The 22010-nt window shown below is 43.8% G+C and overlaps 1 protein-coding gene across 1 annotated transcript; it reads right to left on the minus strand.

Annotated features, from left to right (window-relative positions):
• Positions 1-973: 973 nt before the first annotated feature.
• On the minus strand, positions 974-21775 carry LOC121572822 (probable ribonuclease ZC3H12C). The gene is made up of 6 exons (XM_041884851.2): positions 21471-21775; positions 14418-15231; positions 14122-14261; positions 2930-3164; positions 2706-2812; positions 974-2612 (listed from the first exon to the last, which is right to left on the minus strand). The coding sequence occupies exons 2-6, from the start codon at positions 15122-15124 to the stop codon at positions 1123-1125; spliced, it is 2679 nt and encodes an 892-aa protein (XP_041740785.2). The 5' UTR covers positions 15125-15231; positions 21471-21775; the 3' UTR covers positions 974-1122.
• Between the last annotated feature and the right edge of the window lie 235 nt (positions 21776-22010).

Genomic DNA, 22010 nt, shown 5'->3' on the forward strand with positions numbered 1-22010 from the left:
ATGTTTAAATAAAAATGGTAAGATAAACAGTGCACCTGCACTAGTTTGCATATCCTCAATAACCATCTGGATATGATTTCAATGACCAGAATGGTTTTTGGAGGACCAAAAATAAGTGATAAAAAAAAAAATCAATATCGCAATCTCCCAAGCTGTGAAGTAAGCTTCAGAGCTCTCCCAAGAGACGAACTAGCTCCGGTCTGTCAGAGTAAACAATGCTCTGGGGTTTTCACATGGACTTTACCAGGCCTTTAACAGCTGGAGTTCCTGCGTTTCACTTCTCTAAAGGGGAAATTCATCAAATCTTTCAACAACGCTATTCAATTCACCACCTGCTTTTACAAACCTTCAATGTACAAATTACAGGGATACAGCTAAATCAATGTAGCTTACATTTATGCATTTGCTTTGTCTTTTAGTTTGAAAGTAACATTTTAATGACGACAAACCATACCTTAGATTTGGAATCCCAGAATTCACCCCATCTTGACACCTCAGGATTTTCCCTAACTCTGAAGCACCCTGAAACACTTGAGCCCCCCTATCATATGATTGACAAAAATGTAAAATGTTGAGAAAAAAGCAACAGAAAGTGCCATAACAAAATATAAAACAATATAAATAATTTAAAACATACTAAATTAATTAATTAAAGCAACACATCCCATTCAAAGAGTCTCCTGAAATAACACTGACACACATGTTCACTCCTACCCACCCACCATAAACAATCCTGACCATAAGTGCTTGAAGTGGTCTCATACCGCACAACAGTAACGAACAACAATAAGGTAGCTCGGATTTTCCTTAAAAAATATAATTAAATGTAAAAAATAAAATAATAATAATAATAATAATAATATTATTAATAAATTTAATAATAATAATAATATGCCATTTAGCAGACGCTTTTATCCAAAGCGACTTACAGTCGTGCGTGCATACATTTTTTTGTGTATGGGTGGTCCCGGGGATCGAACCCACTACCTTGGCGTTACAAGCGCCGTGCTCTACCAGCTGAGCTACAGAGGACCAAACATCTCCCCCTGCATCGTAGACGTTTTGGGAAGACTATAGAGTTGGGCACACCACTTCTTTCCTCTACTACAGTAGTGTCAGTACTCAGTAGCAAGCCTGGGACTTCTCAGCCAGGATGGCTGCAGCCAGCTGCTGGGCGTCCATCACATGGGGGTTCCTCCCCATCACCACCTTCACCAGCTCTTGGGGAAAGATGTTACACAGGTTGACAAACACCTTATCCCTCACGTCCTGGTATCTTCCCCCCTGGTGCTGGGGGGCCATGGAGGGTTGGGGTGGAGGATGGGAGGAGGAAGGGGGTTGAGGATGGGGCAAGTGTGTCCCCCTGGGCCAGGGCGAGTGCCAGGGTTGTTCGTGGCCCTCAGGCTGGGACTGGAAGGTGAAGGGCTCGTAGCAGGGCTGGGGGGGCTGCTGGTAGTGGGGGTCCCAGCTGGCCAGCCACTGCTCCTGTCCCGGCCAAGGGTAGGTCCTTCTGGGGTGGACAGGGGAGCGCTCGTAGAGCCGGGAGTCCTGGAGGCTGTTGTTGTCCTGCCAGGTGGAGCCCCCCAGGTTATGCCCCAGAGTTGAGCTGTGAGAGTGGGAGTGGGGGCTGGAGTTCTGGGGTGGAGGTTGGGGAGGATAGTCCTCAGAACAGCCAGAGCTGCTCCCCACAGACGGGTGCTGAAGATGGGGAGGAAGGTAGGTGAGATGGGCCTTGAAGTAGTGGAAGGAGGAGGGAGGATCCTCCAAGCTGAAGCCCTGTGGACTCTCAATGCTCTGAGCTAGGGGGTAGCTATGGTGGGAGCCTCCATGTGGGTGCTGGGTCAGACCAGGCGGCGGGTGGTTGGGGTGGTGTGGGTAGCGGCTGGGGCAGTGATTGTGGTGGTGATGGGGGTGGTGGCATTTGATGCCATCCTCCAGCAGGGGGTCAGGGGAGAAGGAGTCAGAGCTAATGCTGCCCTCGCTGCTGCAGTCAGATGCCAGCAAGCCCGTCCGTAGGTCAGCCGGGAACAGCCGCTCGGGGCTCCGTGGCACTACCAGGCTCAGGCTGGAGTAGGCCCTCATCAGGGAGTTGCAGCCCAGCTCTGGGGACTCACAGCTGGGATACGACTCAGAATGACCAAGCCCCAACAGACTTGGAGCTCTGCAGGAGCCGTTTCTCCCTGCGTTGTGGTCCCTCCAATCCTGCAGAGAGAAGCCTTGGCTGGAAGGAGGACCCCCAGGGGCAGGGACCAGGAGGCTGCTGCTACAGCTGCTGCTACTACTGCTGCTACTCCCTCTGCGGGCCTCTGCTTTGGTCCTCCCGCCCAGCCGCTCCTCCAGGAGGTTGTTGTAGGAGGGCGTGCACAGGCCGGGGTCCGACCGCCTCTTTGGGGCGGCTAGGTGGGGGTCTGGGAGCCCATCTGCACTGGAGCGACTGGACATGCTGTGGCTCTTCACCAGCAGAGCCTTGCCCAGGCTCTTGGAGGAAGATGTGGAGGAGGAAGAGGAGTTCTTAGCACTGGCACGCAGCTCGTCGGCCACAGAGCGCTGGGGCTGACTGCCTCTCTCAGGGTGGTAGAACTTACACTTGTGGCCGTAAGTACACTTCTTCCCTTTAGAGAATACAGGGTGGTTAACTCTCAATCATGAGACAAGCCAGAGGAGGCTGGATGAATAATGTATAAGAGAGGATGGCTAGGTGTTACCATAGGGGCAGGGCTGCTTCCTGTGTTCTGGGATCACTGGTCTCTTCCTCAGGAAGTTCTCCAGACTGGGACCATGGCGACCCAGAGGATCATCAGGAGGCATGAACCTGGACACACAACCACATACCAGACACACTGTCAGATAACCACTCAACATCCACATATCAATCCCCCTGGAAAAACAACTCCAGATACTAATAGTTATAGGCTTGATGGGACCTTACTTGTCATTGACGAATGAGTACATGAGCAGCCGCTCGTCAATGAACTTCTTCCACTCTGGCTTCTCATTGGCCAGGTCCCGGTAGTTGTCATTAGAGACGATGATGCCGTCGGACTCGTAGGCCAGCTTGACGATGAAGCGGTCGTCATAGCAGACCACACGGCGGCCCTGGACCCGACGAGACGGAGTGAACACCAGGATCTTGTCTTTCTCCAGACGCCTCAATATCTCCTGGTCTAGAGAGAGAAGAGAGAGAGAAAAGCGAGAGAGCGAGAGAGAGAGAGGGTATGCATTATGCCTCCAGGAATATACCAGACACCTGCAGTGTGTTTGTCTTTGGAGATTTGAATCTGTCCTGATATGTCGGGTAAGACATGTCAAAACCAATGAATTCATGAACCAAGCCCTCCAGGATTTAAGGTGTGTGTGTCTCCTCTTATGAAACATTTAAATGTCAAGTAGCCTAAAACCAGGGCTCGGCTTTTGCCTAGAGAAAAGTTTAACGTAATTTCCACCAATATGCAAATCAGCTATGATGTCGGTAAAAGGTTAGACAAGTTTAAACAGTCTAGAGTGGCTACAAGGTCGTTCTTGAATTGCGGTGTCATTTGCGTCCCTTTGCAACCATGAAAAACACTTTAAAATGAGAAATAGTTACACATCATACATGTTTTTGTTTATATTGAAAAGTTGATCAATGATGATCAATGAAGTCTTTATACTGTAAAACATTTTATGCATTGTTTAAAGTTCTTAGGGCAAGCAAATTGGCTCTTCCCAGTAGTGATGAGTGGAGTTGTAGTGACATGTTTTGGAAATGTTTAGATATCTATGCAAACAAAAAGAAAGTACCCATTGGGCAAAAACTGGTTCAATCCAAAAAGTTTCCACGTCATTTCAACCAAAAAATGTAATGGGATGACGTTGAATCAACGTGGAAAACTGGTTGGATTTGCAAAGTCACCAACATAAGAGAATTTCATATTCCTTTCACACAGCTTTTAATTTAAATCCAATTACAGGGTGATATTTTTGGTTGATTTCACATTAGTTGACAACTAGACGTTGAACTGATGTCTGTGCCCGTGGGTAAGTACTAGAAAGTCAACAACTATAACATGTTTACCTAAGGGCTCTACTCAATCTGTATCGCTAATGTGTTACAGATTGCAAACTAGAAATGTAAAGGCAGATTGAGACAACATACCTGTAGGCCTATGCAGCGTTTACTGCATGTAGCATGTCGCGGGAACATTGCCTTTAAATTTCAATCAAACTGTGATGCTAAATTTCCACCATATGGATTGAATAGAGGCCTACATTGTATGTAGTTGGTGTTACTAATTACAAAGATATACAAGGACCTTCAGCATTCCCTCCAGTGGCAAACTGTTATTTGGGTCTATATTAAGGAAAAATATTTTCTAATTAGCCGGGTTGCGGAGTAAGGAATTACAAAAAAACTGTAAACGTAATCCGTTACATTACCAACAAAAATATTGTAATCAGATTACAGAAACTTTTAAAAAACGCTTACTTCTAGGATTACTTTTAAATTCAGAAATGATGTTTGCCCCAAAATATATTTGACAGCTTTCTGTTTTCTTAATGACATTCAAATCAGCATTGAAAAAAGGCACAAGTTTTGTTCTGGCTGAGCAAGTCTCACCACAAGTCAGAGACCACTATGCAGGGCCGGCACCAGAACGAATCAGTTGGACGGGCCTTTGATTTCTGCCCACAAATGTTCTATAGGATTGAGGTCAGGGCTTTGTGATGGCCACTCCAATACCTCGACTTTGTTGTCCTTAAGCCATTTTGCCACAACTTTGGAAGTATGCTTGGGGTCATTGTCCATTTGGAAGACCCATTTGCGACCAAGCTTTAACTTGAAATGTTGCTTCAATATATCCACATAATTTTCCTTCCTCATGATACCATCTGTTTTGTGAAGTGCACCAGTCCCTCCTGCAGCAAAGCACCCTCACAGCATGATGCTGCCACACCTGTGCTTCACGGTTGGGAAGCCCCCCCCTTTTTCCTTCAAACATAACGATGGTCATTATGGAAAAACAGTTCTATTTTTGTTTCATCAGACCAGAGGACATTTCTCCAAAAAGTATGATCTTTGTCCCCATGTGCAGTTGCAAACCGTAGTCTGGCTTTTTAATGGCGGTTTTGGAGCAGTCGCTTCTTCCTTGTTGAGCGACCTTTCAGGTTATGTCGATATAGGACTCGTTTTACTGTGGATATAGATACTTTTGTATCCGTTTCCTCCAGCATCTTCACAGGGTTCTTTGCTGTTGTTCCGGGATTGATTTGCACTTTTCGCACCAAAGTACATTCATCTCTAGGAGACAGAACGCGTCTCCTTCCTGAGCGGTATGATGGCTGCGTGGTCCCATGGTGTTTATACTTGCGTACTATTGTTTGTACAGATGAACGTGGTACCTTCAGGCATTTGGAAATTGCTCCCAAGGATGAACCAGTCTTGTGGAGGTCTACAATTATTTTTCTGAGGTCTTGGCTGATTTCTTTTGATATTCCCATGATGTCAAGCAAAGAAGCACTGAGTTTGAAGGTAGGCCTTGAAATACATCCACAGGTACACCTCCAATTGACTCAAATGATGTCAATTAGCCTATGAGAAGCTTCTAAAGCCATGACATCATTTTCTGGAATTTTCCAAGCTGTTTAAAGGCACAGTCAACTTAGTGTATTTAAACTTCTGACCCACTGGAATTGTGATACAGTGAATTATAAGTGAAATAATCTGTCTGTAAACAATTGTTGGAAAAATTACTTGTGTCATACACAAAGTAGATGTCCTAACCGACTTGCCAAAACTATAGTTTGTTAACAAGAAGTTTGTGGAGTGGTTGAAAAACAAGTTTTAATGACTCCAACCTAAGTGTATGTAAACTTCCGACTTCAACTGTATGTAATGGGAAATTGGTTTAAAAAAATAAACAATCAAAGGGCAAACAATTCACACAATGAAACAATGAATGCTCAAGAATTGGCGGGAGACAGCTGAGTGCATTCTGAAGAGCTGAGCATTCTGGAGAGAGACATGGCATATCTTTGCCACACACGCTTCCCTTTCTTCTTGTTGCAACATTTTAAATTATACTCAAGACACATTCTCTTCACACATATTTTAGATGCTTATCACTGAAAGCCGCAACTCAATCAGCTAGACCTATTGCTTCCCAAATATGCATAGGCCTATACACTTGTGATTTGAAACAATCCACAGCTATTTATAAAAAAAATAAGCTAATGATCCTCTGTGTCTAAGTCATGCTCCCTGGTGAAGTATTTTGAATATTATTTAGACATGAGTAACTATAGCCTATCAATATACTTTAGGGAAATCCAGCACCCTAAGAGTGCACTGTGCACCCGCCAACTTTCTTTCCAATTCGCAAGAGGCTGAAACCAGAGATTTGTATATAATGACGAGATGATGTCTCCGCCCTAACAATGGGAGTCTTTGTCCCAAAGATGGGAAGGCAGGTGACAAGCTTAAGTCTGCAAATTATGCCCATAGAAACACAATGGGCTTATTCTGCACAAATGTTGGTGAGAGTGAGCCCTCTCGCTTCGCCTCTTCCTCTCTACTGAAACTATGTCACTGGAGAAAGTATCTGAGCAAGCGAAACAGCCCCCCTCTATATGTAGCCCATGTATCTGATGTTGTCTGGACAGAAATATACTGAAAATATATTGTGATGTCACGAGAGGCTGTGTCCTGGAGGGACGTTACATCCCCCTGAGGTGGCTGCAAACCCAGACAGCTATGGCTCCATCTGCTGGTATGGTCGGGAACTCCACCCCTCTATGGCCAATCTTCCCACGCAGCTGAAACAAATGAGGAGCTGATGAGCTGAAGGTTTGGGAAGGGAAGAGACACAGTCTCCAACCTGGGCTCTCTGGAGGACAAGAGTGCTGCACGTCCACTTCCATGAGGAATATAAGGATTTGGAGATACTTACCTTTGGGAAATACTCACCTTTGGATATATGCACCTGTGGAAATACGTGAGAGACATTTGGAAGGACTTTTTGCTGGGTTGGCCACTAGCTGCAACGTGCACTACAGTAAGGCTGGGGAAAAGTTATCTGAGCGAGTGAGAATTATGATTTGGGATGTGGAAGAGACATCCCTGAACTGTTAACCCTTAAAGAGCCACAAGAGAACAGAATTTTGTTATATTTTCGTTAATTTCCCAAGACCTATAATAAAATCCTTGTTTTGTTTGAACCTTGTCTCCTTGCACTACTTGAGCAATCCCGCTGAAAGCTGTGTAGCCTCTCGTGACGTCACAATATATAAACGCAACATGCAACAATTTCAAAGATTTTACTGAGTTACAGTTCATAGAAGGAAATCAGTCAATTGAAATAAATAAATTAGGCCCTAATCTCTGGATTTCACATGACTGGGCATGGGCACAGCCATGGGTGGGCCTGGGATGGCATAGGCCCACCCACTTGGGAGCCAGGCCAACCCACTGGGGAGCCAGGCCCAGCCATTCAGAATTAATTAGTCTTTCCCCACAAAAGGGCTTTATTACAGACAGAAATACTCCTCAGTTTCATCGGCTGTCGGGGTGGCTGGTCTCAGATGATCTCGCAGGTGAAGAAGCCAGATGTGGAGGTCCTGGGCTGGCGTGGTTACACATGGTCTGCGATTGTGAGGCCGGTTGGACGTACTGCCAAATTCTCTCAAACGACGACATCTGTGGCATTGTGTTGTGTGACAAAACTGCACATTTTAGAGTGGCCTTTTATTGTCCCCAGCACAAGGTGCACCTGTGTAATGATCATGCTGTTTTTTATTCAGCTTATTGATATGCCACACCTGTCAGGTGGATGGATTATATTGGCAAAGGAGAAATGCTCACTAACAGGGATGTAAACATATTTGTGCACAAAATTTGAGAGAGATAAGCTTTTTCTGGGATCTTTTATTTCAGCTCATGAAACCAACACTTTACATGTTGCGTTTATATTTTTGTTCAGTATAGTATGATATGCCATACTGTTTTGGTCCAGACAGCATCAGATACATGATCTACACATACTCAGACTGAGGGACGCTGTCTCGCTCGGATGCTTTAACTGAGATTCATGCGTCTTTCTGTCCGCGCGTGTCTTGGTCAAATAAATGATCAATATTTTATTTGGATGGGCAAGGAGGTGCGGTAGGTGGGCCCCCTAAGGCGGCCCGCTCATAATGCCAGACTTATCACTGAAAAATCAAATCAAATCAAAAAAAAAATGCCACATGCGCCGAATACAACAGGTGTAGACATTACAGTGAAATGCTTACTTACAAGCCCTTAACCAACAATGCAAAGTAAAACAAATCAAAAAAGTGTTAAGCAAAAAAAAATAAAAGCAAATAACTAAAGAGCAGCAGTAAAATAAAATAACATTAGGGAGGCTATATACAGGAGGGTACCGGTGCAGAGTCAATGTGCGGGGGCACTGGCTAGTTGAGGTAATTGAGGTAATATGTACATGTGGGTAGAGTTAAAGTGACTATGCATAAATAATAAACAGAGTAGCAGCAGAGTAAAAAAGGGGGACGGGGTGGGGGTGGGGGGTGCAGTGCAAATAGTCCGGGTAGCCATTTGATTAGCTGTTCAGGAGTCTTATGGCTTGGGGGTAGAAGCTGTTGAAGCCTTTTGGACCTAGACTTGGCGCTCCGATACCGCTTGCCGTGCGGTAGCAGAGAGAACAGTCTATGACTAGGGTGGCTGGAGTCTTTGACAATTTTGAGGGCCTTCCTCTGACCGCCTGGTATAGAGGTCCTGGATGGCAGGAAGCTTGGCCCCAGTGATGTACTGGGCCGTTCGCACTACCCTCTGTAGTGCCTTGCGGTCAGAGGCCGAGCAGTTGCCATACCAGGCGGTGATGCAACCAGTCAGGATGCTCTCGATGGTGTAGCTGTATAACTTTTTGAGGATCTGAGGACCCATGCCAAATGTTTTCAGTCTCCTGAGGGGGAATAGGCTTTGTCGTGCCCTCTTCTATGATGACATATCCGTTTGATGTATCGCGGGAAAAGAGCAGGAATAGGATTTTGTAGGCTACAATCCAAGCTATGTCTTCCAATGGTGCGACTGCTGTCAGCATCCAAAGATTATCCAACTTGAATAAACGCTTGGAGGTAAGGACACTAGTAAGGACACATGGCCAGAAGTATGTGGACACCCCTTCAAATTATTGGATTTGGCCTGTTGCTGACAGGTGCATAAAATCGAGCACACCGTCATGCAATCTCCATAGATGAACATTGGCGGTAGAATGGCCCATACTGAAGAGCTCAGTGACTTTCAATGTGGCACCGTCATAGGATGCCACCTTTCCAACAAGTAAGGTCTTCAAATTTCTGCCCTGCTAGAGCTGGCCCAGTCAACTGTAAGTGCTGTTATTGTGAAGTGGAAACGTCTAGGAGCAACAAAGGCTCAGCCGTGAAGTGGTAGGCCACACAAGCTCACAGAACAGGACTGCCGAGTGCTGAAGCGCGTAGCGCGTAAAAATCGTCTGTTCTCGGTTGCAACACTCAATACCGTGTTCCAAATTGCCTCTGGAAGCAACGTCAGCACAAGAACTGTTCGTCGGGAGCTTCATGAAATAGGTTTCCATGGCTAAGCAGCCACACACAAGCCTAAGATCACCATGCGCAATTCCAAGCGTCGGCTGCAGTGGTGTAAAGCTCGCCGCCATTGGACTCTGGAGCAGTGGAAACGCGTTCTCTGGAGTGATGAATCACGCTTCACCATCTGGGAGTCCGACGGATGAATCTGGGTTTGGCGGATGCCAGGGGAACGCTTCCTATCCGAATGCATAGTGCCAACTGTAAAGTTTGGTGGAAAAGGAATAATGGTCTTGTGCTGTTTTTCATGGTTCAGGCTAGGCCCCTTAGTTCCAGTGAAGGGAAATCTTAAAGCTACAGCATACAATGACGTTCTAGACGATTCTGTGCTTCCAACTTTGTGGCAACAGTTTGGGGAAGGCCATTTCCTATTTCAGCATAACAATGCCCCCATGCACAAAGTGAGGTCCATACAGAAATGTTTTGTCGAGATCGGTGTGGAAGAACTTGACTGGCCTGCACAGAGCCCTGACCTCAACCCCATAGAACACCTTTGGGATGAATTAGAACACAGACTGCGAGCCAGGCCTAATCACCCAACACCAGTGCCCAACCTCAGTAATGCACTTGTGGCTGAATGGAAGCAAGTCCCCGCAGCAATGTTCGAACATCCAGTGGAAACCTTCCCAGATGAGTGGAGGCTGTTATAGCAGCAAAGGGGGGAACAACTCCATGTTAATGCCCATGATTTTGGAATGAGATGTTCGACGAGCAAGTGTCCACATACATTTGGCCATGTGGTGTATCACAAGCCTATTATAAGTTACATAACACATTGTTATTGGTATTTGGTATTTTATTAGGATCCCCATTAGCTGTTGCAAAAGCAGCAGCTACTCTTCCTGGGGTCCACACGAAACATGAAACATGACATAATACAGAACATTAATAGACAACAGCTCAAGGACAGAACTACATTAAAAAAAAAAAATACAAAAGGCACACGTAGCCTACATATCAATACATACACAAACTATCTAGGTCAAATAGGGGAGAGGTGTTGTGCTGTGAGGTGTTGCTTTATCTGTTTTTTTAAACCAGGTTCGCAGTTCACTTGAGTAATATGAGATGGAATGGAGTTCCATGCAATAATGGCTCTATATAATACTGTTTTTGGGGACTGTGAAAAGACTCCTGGTGGCATGTCTGGTGGGGTAAGTGTGTGTGTTAGATCTGTGTGTAAGTTGACTATGCAAACAATTAGAGATTTTCAACACATTCATGTTTCTTATAAAAAGAAGAAGTGATGGAGTCAGTCTCTCCTCAACTCTTAACCAAGAGAGACTGGCATGCATAGTATTTATATCAGCCCTCTGGTTACAATGAAGAGCAAGACTTGCTGCTCTGTTCTGGGCCAGCTGCAGCTTAACTAGGTCTTTCCTTGCAGCACTTGACCACACGACTGGACAATAATCAAGATAAGACAAAACTAGATCCTGCAGGACTTGCTTTTTGGAGTGTGGTGTCAAAAAAGTAGATGTCTTTATTACGGACAGACATTCACATTTACATTTGAGTCATTTAGCAGACGCTCTTATCCAGAGCGACTTACAGTTAGTGAGTGCATACATTTTTCATACTGGAGGCTGTTATAGCAGCAAAGTATGCTATAACAGCCTCCAGTATGAAAAAAAAATGTTAACGCCCATGATTTTGGAATGAGACCCCTCCCCATCTCTTTCAACCATTGAATCTATATGTTTTGACCATGACAGTTTACAATCTACGGTAACGCCAAGTAATTTAGTCTCCTCAACGTGTTCAACAGCCACACCATTCATTACCAGATTCAGCTGAGGTCTAGAACTTAGGGAATGATTTGTACCAAATACAATGCTCTTCGTTTTAGAGATGTTCAGGACCAGTTTATTACTGGCCACCCATTCCAAAACAGACTGCAACTCTTTGTTAAGGGTTTCTGTGACTTAATTAGCTGTGGTTGCTGATGCGTATATGGTTGAATCATCAGCATACATGGACACACATGCTTTGTTTAATGCCAGTGGCAGGTCATTGGTAAAAATAGAAAAGAGTAGAGGGCCTAGAGAGCTGCCCTGCGGTACACCACACTTTACATGTTTGACATTAGAGAAGCTTCCATTAAAGAATACCCTTTTGAGTTCTATTAGATAGATAGCTCTGAATCCACGATATGGCAGAGGTTGAAATGCCATAACACATACGTTTTTTCAACAACAGGTTATGGTCAATAATATCAAAGGCTGCACTGAAATCTAACAGTACAGCTCCCACAATCTTCATGACTGTAAGTCGCTTTGGATAAAAGCGTCTGCTAAATGGCATATTATTATTATTATTATTATTATCTATTTCTTTCAACCAATCATCAGTCATTTGTGTCAGTGCAGTACATGTTAACCCTCCCGTTGTCCTAGGGTCAAAATGACCCGCCACTGTGTTGAACCAACTTTATTTAATTTTTATATTTTTTTGATCATTTGTGAGAAGGAGGCAGTGATACTTTCTTTAAAGTCTCACTGCCTCCTTCTCACAAATGATCCCAAAAATATACAAATTAAATAAAGTTGGTTCAACACAGTGGCGGGTCATTTTGACCCTAGGACAACGGGAGGGTTAAGTGCCCTTCTCTATAAGCATGCTGAAAGTCTATTGTCAATTTGTTTACAGAGAAATAGCATTGTATTTGGTCAAACACCATTTTTTCCGACCGTTTGCTAAAAGCTGGCAGAAAGCTTATAGGTCTGCTGTTAGAACTAGTAAAGGCTGCTTTACCACTCTTGGGTAGTGGAATTACTTTGGCTTCCCTCCAGGTCTGAGGACAAAGACTTTGCTCTAGGCTCAGATTAAAGATATGACAGAAAGGAGTGGCTACAGATTCAGTTACCATCCTCAGTAGCTTTCCATCTAAGTTGTCAATGTCAGGAGGTTTGTCTTTATTGATCGATAAAAATAATTTTTCTACCTCTCCCACACTAACTTTACAAAATTCAAACTTGCAATGCTTTTCTATCATTTATTTATATTTTTATGCATGAATACAATGGCTCACTGTTTGTTGTTGCCATTTCCTGCCTAAGTTTGCCCACTTTGCCAATGAAGTAATCATTAAAATAATTGGCAACATCAAATGGTTTTGTGATGAATAAGCCATCTGATTCGATGAAAGATGGAGTTGAATTTGTCTTTCTGGCCATAATTTCATTTAAAGTACTCCAAAGTTTTTTCCATCATTCTTTATATCGTTGATCTTGGCTTCATAATACAGTTTCTTCTTCTTTTTGTTAAGTTCAGTCACATAATTTCTCAATTTGCAGTAAGTCAGCCAGTCAGACTTATTAGCCACTCCTTTTGCCCCATCTCATTCAACCATACAGTTTTTCAATTCCTCATCAATCCATGGAGCCTTAACAGTTCTAACAGTCAGTTTCTTAACAGGTGCATGTTTATCAATAATTGGAAGAAGCAATTCCATAAAGTTCAGCGTCTGGATGCGCCTTATTAATCACATCAGACCAACAAATATTTTTAACATCATCCACATAAGAGTCACAGCAAAATCTTTTGTATGATCTTATACACTATTTTAGGCCCAGCTTTTGGAACTTTGGCTTTCCTGGATATATACACTATATTGTGATCACTGCATCCAATGGGTACGGATACAGCATTAGAACAAAGTTCTACAGTATTAGTAAAAATGTGATCGATACATGTAGAGGATCTTGTTCTTGTAGTGTTTGTAAACACCATGGTAGGTTGATTAATAACCTGAACCAGATTACAGGCACTGGTTACAGTGAGAAGCTTCCTCTTGAGTGGACAGCTTGATGAAAAACAGTCAATATTCAGGTCCCCAAGAAAGTAGACCTCTCTGTTTACATCACATACACTATCAAGCATTTCACACATATTATTTAGATACTGACTGTTAGCACTTAGTGGCCTATAGCAACACCCCAAAAGAAAAAGCTTTGATGTGAATCACACTGCTCTCATTTAGCTATTTGTGCCTTATGGATTGTGGTTGTTGTGGATGGCTGTTCACAAATGTATATGTGTATTTTAACCCAATAATGGTTGAATTGAAGAAACTTATGCTGCCTATCAATCATTGTTTTTACGACCAGGGGTGTATTCATTATGGAAACCGTTTACCGTTTAAGAACCAAATGGAAGCCATCAGAACAAAACGAGAGTTTCTATTGGACAAATTAAGGTAGGTCCCTCCATATTTAGTTCAGTTTTGCAACAGAATCGGCGTAATTAATAGCCTATGACCCAGTGGACAGCCAGTGAAAAATGTGCTTTATGGATCCCAGCCTATGGAATAAAAGTTTGAATTCCTCCCTTCTAAACTCCCTCGTGGTATTATGCTCCATACTGTCAAAAACAAGTTTAATTTAAGAAGGGGCTTTTAGCATATTGCTCAATCTAATTCTTGCTGATTCAAAAATACAATTCTATAAACCTAACAGACATTCTCAAACTTGCACACTTTTGTGGGGTGGAATGTTGGGGGTGGACATGGAAGTGCTTGTATACCTGTGATGAGGGCGTCCGGTCTGGACTGTTCCTTTCTCCAGGCGGGCACAAACACAGTGATGTCACGGTGACCACGTTCCAGGAACCAATCAACAGCCAGCTGGATGCCGTGACAGGAGAACACTTCCTTATTACCATGACTGTGGAGAAACACACACAAATTCATGATCATGACATGTGTTTTTGTTTATTTGTATAATACTATAAATCAGGAGAGCAGTGTATGAGGTCTTGCAGATAGAAAATGAACCGGAGTAAAATGTTTCTGAATGCAGCAGCAGTTTGTGTTGACTCACCTCATGGCTACATTACTCCCATCCACCACCACAGGCCTGATGTTCTCCTTGTCATCCAACAGAAGCTGGGAGGAGCAGTCCAGCCTGCAGGAGTCCAGAGAGGAGGAGGATAAGGAGGAAGAAGAGGGCGACTGGGAGGCGGCAGACTCCCCAGCCTGCTCTGTCTCTGTCCTGGTGCCCAGTTTGACCAGTTCTCCCAGTATGTCGTTGATGAGGGCGTCAGGCCCTAACTTCCTCAGCACCAGCAGAACCAGCTCCTCAGAGTAGCCCAGCTTCAGGGCAAACTCCATCTTGGAGCGGTACTCTGTGAGGGGGTCGGTGGGGAGTTTGGGGTCCCTAGTGGGGGGGATCTGTGCCGGGCCCAGGCCAGCAGGGTGACAGGGGTGCGGGTGGGGGGTCTCAGCTTCAGAACCAAAGCCATGGTGGACCCCCCGCTCATCTTCGCTGTCTGACGCAGTACTTTCTTCAGAGGAGTTACTACTACTACTACTACTACTACTACTACTACTGCTGATGCTGCTACTACTGACACTGCTATGGGTGCCTCCCACCTCCGCCTCTTCCCCCTCCAAGGCTCCTGAGTGGGTGCCGGCTGTGGCACTCAAGCTGGCCTGGCGGTCGGTGCCTTCCACATGGAGGTAGTCCAAATCCAGACCCAGGTTGAGGTTGTGGCCTGTTCCATCCTCCAGATGGTCCTTCAGGCCCATGAAGCCGTCTTATACATCCAGCCTCTGACCCCGGACCTCTGACCCTGGACGACCCCACTGTCACTGCTGCTGATGGGCTGCTCTCTGACCAATCCTGGGACGGAAGCCTGGTGGAGAGGGATGGTCAAGAAAGTTATCCCATTGGTCAGACTGGTTTCCACCTAGAAATCTGGAGAATGTTCTGTGCTTTTCTATCTGAACATTTTGTAATGTTACAATTAGCCCCCAAGTGATTTAAGTCCCATTTCCTAACTTGTTGAGCTACTTTATTACAGCCAGCGTCAATCACTGGACCCAGCCCTCCCCTCCAACACCCATGCTGCAGGGGGTAACCTTAAAAGTAGAGTAAAATTGCTCTTAGTGAGTAACCTGAGCTGTAATAGAGCTCCTCAAGCATTAGGCTGAATGACACACCAAAGGCATTTCCAAAAGGGCAAGTTTAAAACAGTAATCTCCATCGTTCACGTCCACTGATTTGCATTTTAGCAGTGCTGAGCTCAGCAGTCAGAAATGCTCTCCATCAACGTCGGTGTTAACAACACACCGTGCCAAGACACACAAACATAGCTGACTTGGCACTCAATAACATACTCTACATTGCACCTACACCCATACAGGATAATGCCGTATGGGTGCTTTTTTGGGGGGGACTCTTTACATCCACCACCTGATATTCAAACTAGGATCAGGTGTCGCTTGCAGTCGCAGAGGGGGTTTGTGATGGGCTGAAACAGAGAAAGAACTGTTCTAATGGGCCTGCCTCCTAATTGCTCAGTGACCCCTTTAAAAGGGACATGTGTCCTAGCATCATCAGAGCACAGTGACACAATAATCTGGGGGCCCAGTGCTCCTGCTTTACATGCATGGGCTTACTGTATTAACATATCTATTTCTACTGTATATCCAAGCATGCTATGTAGGCTAGGATATGTGTGCTGTGTTCACTGTGTTGCAGACTAAGCGGAATGTGGACAGTAATAGACAACGGTGGAATGTGCTTCAGTCTATTTCCTCAATACACAGTGTTTCAAATGGTTCTATAATAAGACATGAAAGGAATAATCCCATGGTAGGGGCATATAAGGACGCCAGCACTTGCTTGATTCAGTGGTGTTGATTTATTTCATCAATTTGCACAAACAGTTGTCCTATGGCCATGTGTTTTAATTCCAAACCACTGCACATCAAAGCTTGAGTAAATTTATGGAGTGGTATATGAGTGTGTGTGTGTGTGTCTGCATGCATGTATAAGTAGGGTAAAGGTAGGCTCTCAGTACCAGTCTCAGTACCCCTAATGACCTGCCTCTCAGAACCAAGCTGCTGCCTCACTGTGGCTCCTCATCAATGCCACAAGAGAGATGGAATAATTTAATCTTCCAACTACAAAAAAGAGCACAAAGAAAGCGACAGTGTGTGCATATGTGTGTGTGAGGGGGGGTCAGGGGCTGGGGGGCGCTAAAGTATGTCTGGCTTGCCGTCCCCAAATAAAGCAGCTGCTATCCCAATCTGGACTTCTCCGACGGAGCATTGTTCTGCAGGCCGTGCGGTGCACACAGATGGAGGCTGGGGCTATTCAAACACACACACACACACACACACACACACACACACACACACACACACACACACTCAATGACCCTGTTAGAATCAAAACAGACGTACTGGTGCGAGCCTGAGTCACTGCTCACCAGACTGATTTCGGAAGTGTTTAAACATGATACGACACACACTCACACGTACACACACACACACACATATACTAACACGAGCACACACATTCCTATTCTCTTTTCTAGCATAAACACAACCTACAATTTATTATACAACAATCTTCCAAACAAACACAGACACGATTAAAATCTTCCACAATCAGTGGATAATGAGGTCAGATCTACTCATTCTCCATATCTTTGAGATAAGTAGTGCACAGTCCAGTGATGTTACTATAGTTAGATGTGAAAGACCATGGCTGAATAGACACTGAACTGAAATTAGGCTGTAGCGAGGTTCAAGGCTTTGAGATCAGATCAATGAACGCCCTTTGGTCCTTTGACTCGTTTATAGAGGACTGTGTCCATTGCTTCTTCATTTTACTGTACTTTATATGATGATTTAAGGCTAACCTTGTTTGATCAAATAGAATAGAAACCAGAACTATTCTGGATTAGAGATTAAGAGAAACTTGAATGATTATTTAGAAAATAAGTTCCTGGTTGCAAATTGTATTTTCAAAGCATGGAAGAAGATACGACAAGATAAGGTATATAATTAAAATGGCAGGTTTTAGTTTTTCAATTGTTTTTCGTATGAAAAAAAAAAATATATATATATATATATACACTACCAGTCAAAAAGGGGTTTTCTTTATTTTTACTATTTTTTACATTGTAGAATAATAGTGAAGACATCAAAACAATGAAATAACACATATGGAATCATGTAGTAACCACAAAAGTGTTAAACAAATCAAAATATGTTTTATATTTGAGATTCTTCAAATAGCCACCATTTGCCTTGATGACAGCTTTGCACACTCTTGGCATTCTCTCAACCAGCTTCATGAGGTAGTCACCTGGAATGCATTTCAATTAACATGTGTGCCTTCTTAAAAGTTAATTTGTGGAATTTATTTCCTTCTTAATGCGTTTGAGCCAATCAGTTGTGTTGTGACAAGGTAGGGGGTGCATACAAAAGATGGTCCTATTTGGTAAAAGACCAAGTCCATATTATGGCATGAACAGCTCAAATAAGCAAAGAGAAATGACAGTCCATCATTATTTAAGACATGAAGGTCAGTCAATACGGAACATTTCAAGAACTTTGAAAGTTTCTTCAAGTGCAGTCGCAAAAACCATCAAGAGCTATGATGAAACTGGCTCTCATGAGGACCACCACAGGAATGGAAGACCCAGAGTTACCTCTGCTGCAGAGGATAAGTTCATTAGAGTTACCAGCCTCAGAAATTGCAGCCCAAATAAATGCTTCACAGAGTTCAAGTCACAGACACATCTCAACATCAACTATTCAGAGGGGACTGTGTGAATCAGGCCTTCATGGTCGAATTGCTGCAAAGAAACCCCAACTAAAGGACACCAACAAGAAGAAGAGACCTGCTTGGGCCAAGAAACACAAGCAATGGACATTAGACTGGTGGAAATGTGTCCTTTGGTCCAAATTGGAGATTTTTGGTTCCAACCGCTGTGTCTTTGTGAGATGCGGTGTGGGTGAACGGATGATCTCCGCATGTGTGGAGGAGGAGGTGTTATGGTGTGGGGTTGCTTTGCTGGTGACACTGTCTGTGATTTATTCACACTTAACCAGCATGGCTACCACAGCATTCTGCAGCGATACGCCATCCCATCTGATTTGGGCTTAGTGGGACTATCATTTGTTTTTCAACAGGACAATGACCCAACACACCTCCAGGCTGTGTAAGGGCTAATTGACCAAGAAGGAGAGTGATGGAGTGCTGCATCAGATAACCTGGCCTCCACAATCCCCCAACCTCAACCCAATTGAGATGGTTTGAGATGAGTCGGACGGCAGAGTGAAGGAAAAGCAGCCAACAAGTGCTAAGCATATGTGGGAACTCCTTCAAGACTGTTGGAAAAGCATTCCAGGTAAAGCTGGTTGAGAGAATGACAAAAGTGTGCAAAGCTGTCATCAAGGCAAAGGATGGTTATTTGTTTAACACTTTTTTGTTTACTACATATGTGTTATTTCATAGTTTTGATGTCTTCACTATTATTCTACAATGTAGAAAATAGTACAAATAAAGAAAAACCCTGAGTAGGTGTGTCCAAACTTTTGACTGGTACTGTATATACACAGTATATATCAGGGATGGGCAACTGACCAGTAATAGACATGGGTGAAGTCTATAATGAAGTTGTTTTGAAGGCCCCCCCCCCCCCCACCCCCGATTTCCTCAGTCGGGGTCTCAACTTACTGTTGCTAGTTAGAATAGCAGAATACACAAAGTGCAATTTCGAAATTTGGTTGTGCATCAGCAGTTTTTCTCTTGTTATGTCCATCACTGATAGTCACTCAATTAGCCCATGTCAGATAACATTTATTAGATTGGTAAGTTAGTCTAGTGGCCTGCTATTTAAATGTAGTAGTGGCCGGGGTGCCCCCATTGATTTTGTTAGTCAGTCTCACTCAGATATCATATTAAAACCTGCAAACATTTCTCTCCACCCTATGAAAAAATGTGTAGAATTGCAGGAAATTAGCTGTAAACCCGCAAATGTGGGTACGCAGACCCGCGAGCAACTGCGGCCCCTTATGATGAGTTCAGATTTTTTGTGGCTCCACCTCCATCCCTGGTATATATGATTATTTTATTTTGTTACCGCAAATACAGTTTGTTATAAGCCCATGTGGGCTAGGTATCCTAAACATGTAAGACACTATAAAAATAAAATCAATAAAATCAAAAATGTAATCTCTAATATAATAGCTCAATGAGTTGTGAGTGGACCCGGGGTACTTACAGATTACCACTAATTTCTATTCAATATTTTCCCCAAATGTCCTTACTTCCCCTACTGAAAAACAATATTTCAATGACTCACAAAATCTACACAACAATTAGCCAAACTGCAAACAATAACCACAGGCACTAGCAGTCCTAGAAACTCCAAACCTGCTCTCCCCTCTTGCACTCCCTCAGTTTCCAGAAAATACGAGTGGAGGTAGAGGTAATTCTAGACTTCCTGCTGGAGCTGGAGCTGGAGATGGAGATTGAGAGAGATAAAAATTAAGATAAAGAATGCGATGGAAATATGGGAATACAGGGCAAGCTAGATCTAGACATGAAGATGACTATGGAGATAGAGACAGAGGTGGGAGTTAAGGTCCTACTACATTGAGCAGATGCTGCAGCCTCCACCTCCTCCTCCTCAGTGTCCCTGCCTGCTGGGGGAGAGAGCCAGGGTTAGCCCCCTAGGGCCCTGTTATCTCCCCTGGGGCTGGGGAAGACCTGACCTGGGCTAGTCCCCTTGGCCATGGCAGCCTCTGAATGCTGAGCCATGACACTCTGAAATCTGCACCAAGCCAGGGACAAAGGGGGGAGGTAGGAGGAGTGAAAGAGAGATGGGGAGAGGGGGAGTGTATAGGCAGCAGGGGCAACAGATGCCTTCTGAAACCACAGGGGACCACGGCAACTGGTGTCCTGTCCTGCTCGTCCTTCTACAGAGCGCGATCAGTAGAGGATGATACATATCACCACTGTCATGTGACCCAGGAGTGGACCTCATTTTCACCCCTAAGCACAGACATGCACACACATGTCCATATGCTCAGTCACTCAGTCACTTTATATTCTGACTTGCTCCCCATTCTCTCTCTTTCTGTGTTTCATATGCACAATACACTGATACTGTAGAACTACACTCACAACGTAACTTGAACATATTTCCTTTCCTTGTCTAATTTCCCCCCAAGTTGGTTACATTTTACAATGAGTTCCCAAAATATCCACTGCATCATAGACTACTGTATGTGAAAGTAAAATTCTATAACTTCTATAAATATAAAACATATTTTTCTTTGTTACCAAACCAGGTGAAAATGTGTCAAACAACTCTGTAGTCACAATCCTCTTCAACCAATTAACTTTCATTACCTGTCACACTTAACTACAGTAAGTTCCCTAATTTAAAACAATTACTTGTGCAGTTTTATCATAATTGGCAGCAATCCCTGACCTGTTTTTCGCTGTCATTAAACATGAAGACTGATGACTCAAAGCATTTGACTAGATGGATTCAACAATTCTATGCCAATCCTAAACTGTAACTTTAGCCCAAAGGTAAAATGACAGGCTTCTACACCAACGCACTCCATCTTGTATCGTCTACTCTGACACTGTTTTATGCAAATGTCTGTGTGGATTCCCTGGTGCTTGCTATGCTCCAAAGATAAACATATAGCTTCCTTTTGTACAATCAGCAGGTTAAGTCTTTACAGTTTTATTGATATTATACTTGTTTTGATAAGTATATCAATTATACTTATCAATGTATATATCATAGAGTTATTAAATGAACAAATCATCAAACTGGGATGAGGCTTAGTGAGTCTATCATTAGTTACATTTAAGATTTGTTTTACCACCAAGAATTCAGAAAACAAAAACACTTAATCAAACATACATAATCAATTATGAAAATTGTATGAAAAGGTTTGAGGGGAAAAAGGAACAATTGTGCACCAAACTGCAGCGGATTACTGCAAAAAAACTCTATGAGATTTCAGATGTAGTTTTTACACCTGCTGTAACTCTAATATTAACTTATGTAACTGCCTATATAAAAGTGTATTAAAAGCATAAAATACTTACCACAGGCTCCAAGGAAAAAGTAAAGCAGCAACACAAAGACAGAAGGAACTCCTAAAGATATGCTCCTGACAGAAAACCTTTGGTCGTTCCAGCATGCCAGGGGGACTGTCTCAGCTTTGTCAAGTTTTCTCCAAATTTGGACGTGTTGACACTGGTACATAAAAATCCAGGTTCTCTGTATCCAGCAGAGAATAAATAAAGTGACAAAAAATCCAAAGGGAGGTGAAGTGAAACAAGATTCCTTGTAGCACAGTGGTCCAAACTCAACACAATGCCTGTTAGGTTGGGTAGTGCTGCAGTCTGGTCCCAAGGCAGGAGGGTTGAACAATGTGAGTGTGAACAGATGGAGCTGCAGTGTCTACCATTCCCACATTACACACAGTATGCCTAGTGACCAATAAGAGCACAGCAGTGACCACAAGACCACTCCTCCGGCAAGTGTTTATTCACACACACCACCCTAACCCCCCCCTCAACGCACGCACGCACGCACACGCACACACACACACACACACACACACACACAGACCAAAGGCCAAT

The sequence above is a fragment of the Coregonus clupeaformis genome, chromosome 40, assembly GCF_020615455.1.
Source record: "Coregonus clupeaformis isolate EN_2021a chromosome 40, ASM2061545v1, whole genome shotgun sequence".
Taxonomy (NCBI): Eukaryota; Metazoa; Chordata; class Actinopteri; order Salmoniformes; family Salmonidae; genus Coregonus; species Coregonus clupeaformis.

Excerpts from the sequence above, each read along its gene's own strand:
- LOC121572822 (XM_041884851.2), bottom strand. The coding sequence starts at position 15,124 with ATGGGCCTGAAGGACCATCTGGAGGATGGAACAGGCCACAACCTCAAC. Across the intron at positions 14,262-14,417 it reads GGGAGTAATGTAGCCATGAG|TCATGGTAATAAGGAAGTGT; the intron begins GTGAGTCAACAC and ends GTTTCTCCACAG. Across the intron at positions 3,165-14,121 it reads ACCGGACGCCCTCATCACAG|ACCAGGAGATATTGAGGCGT; the intron begins GTATACAAGCAC and ends TTCTCTCTCTAG.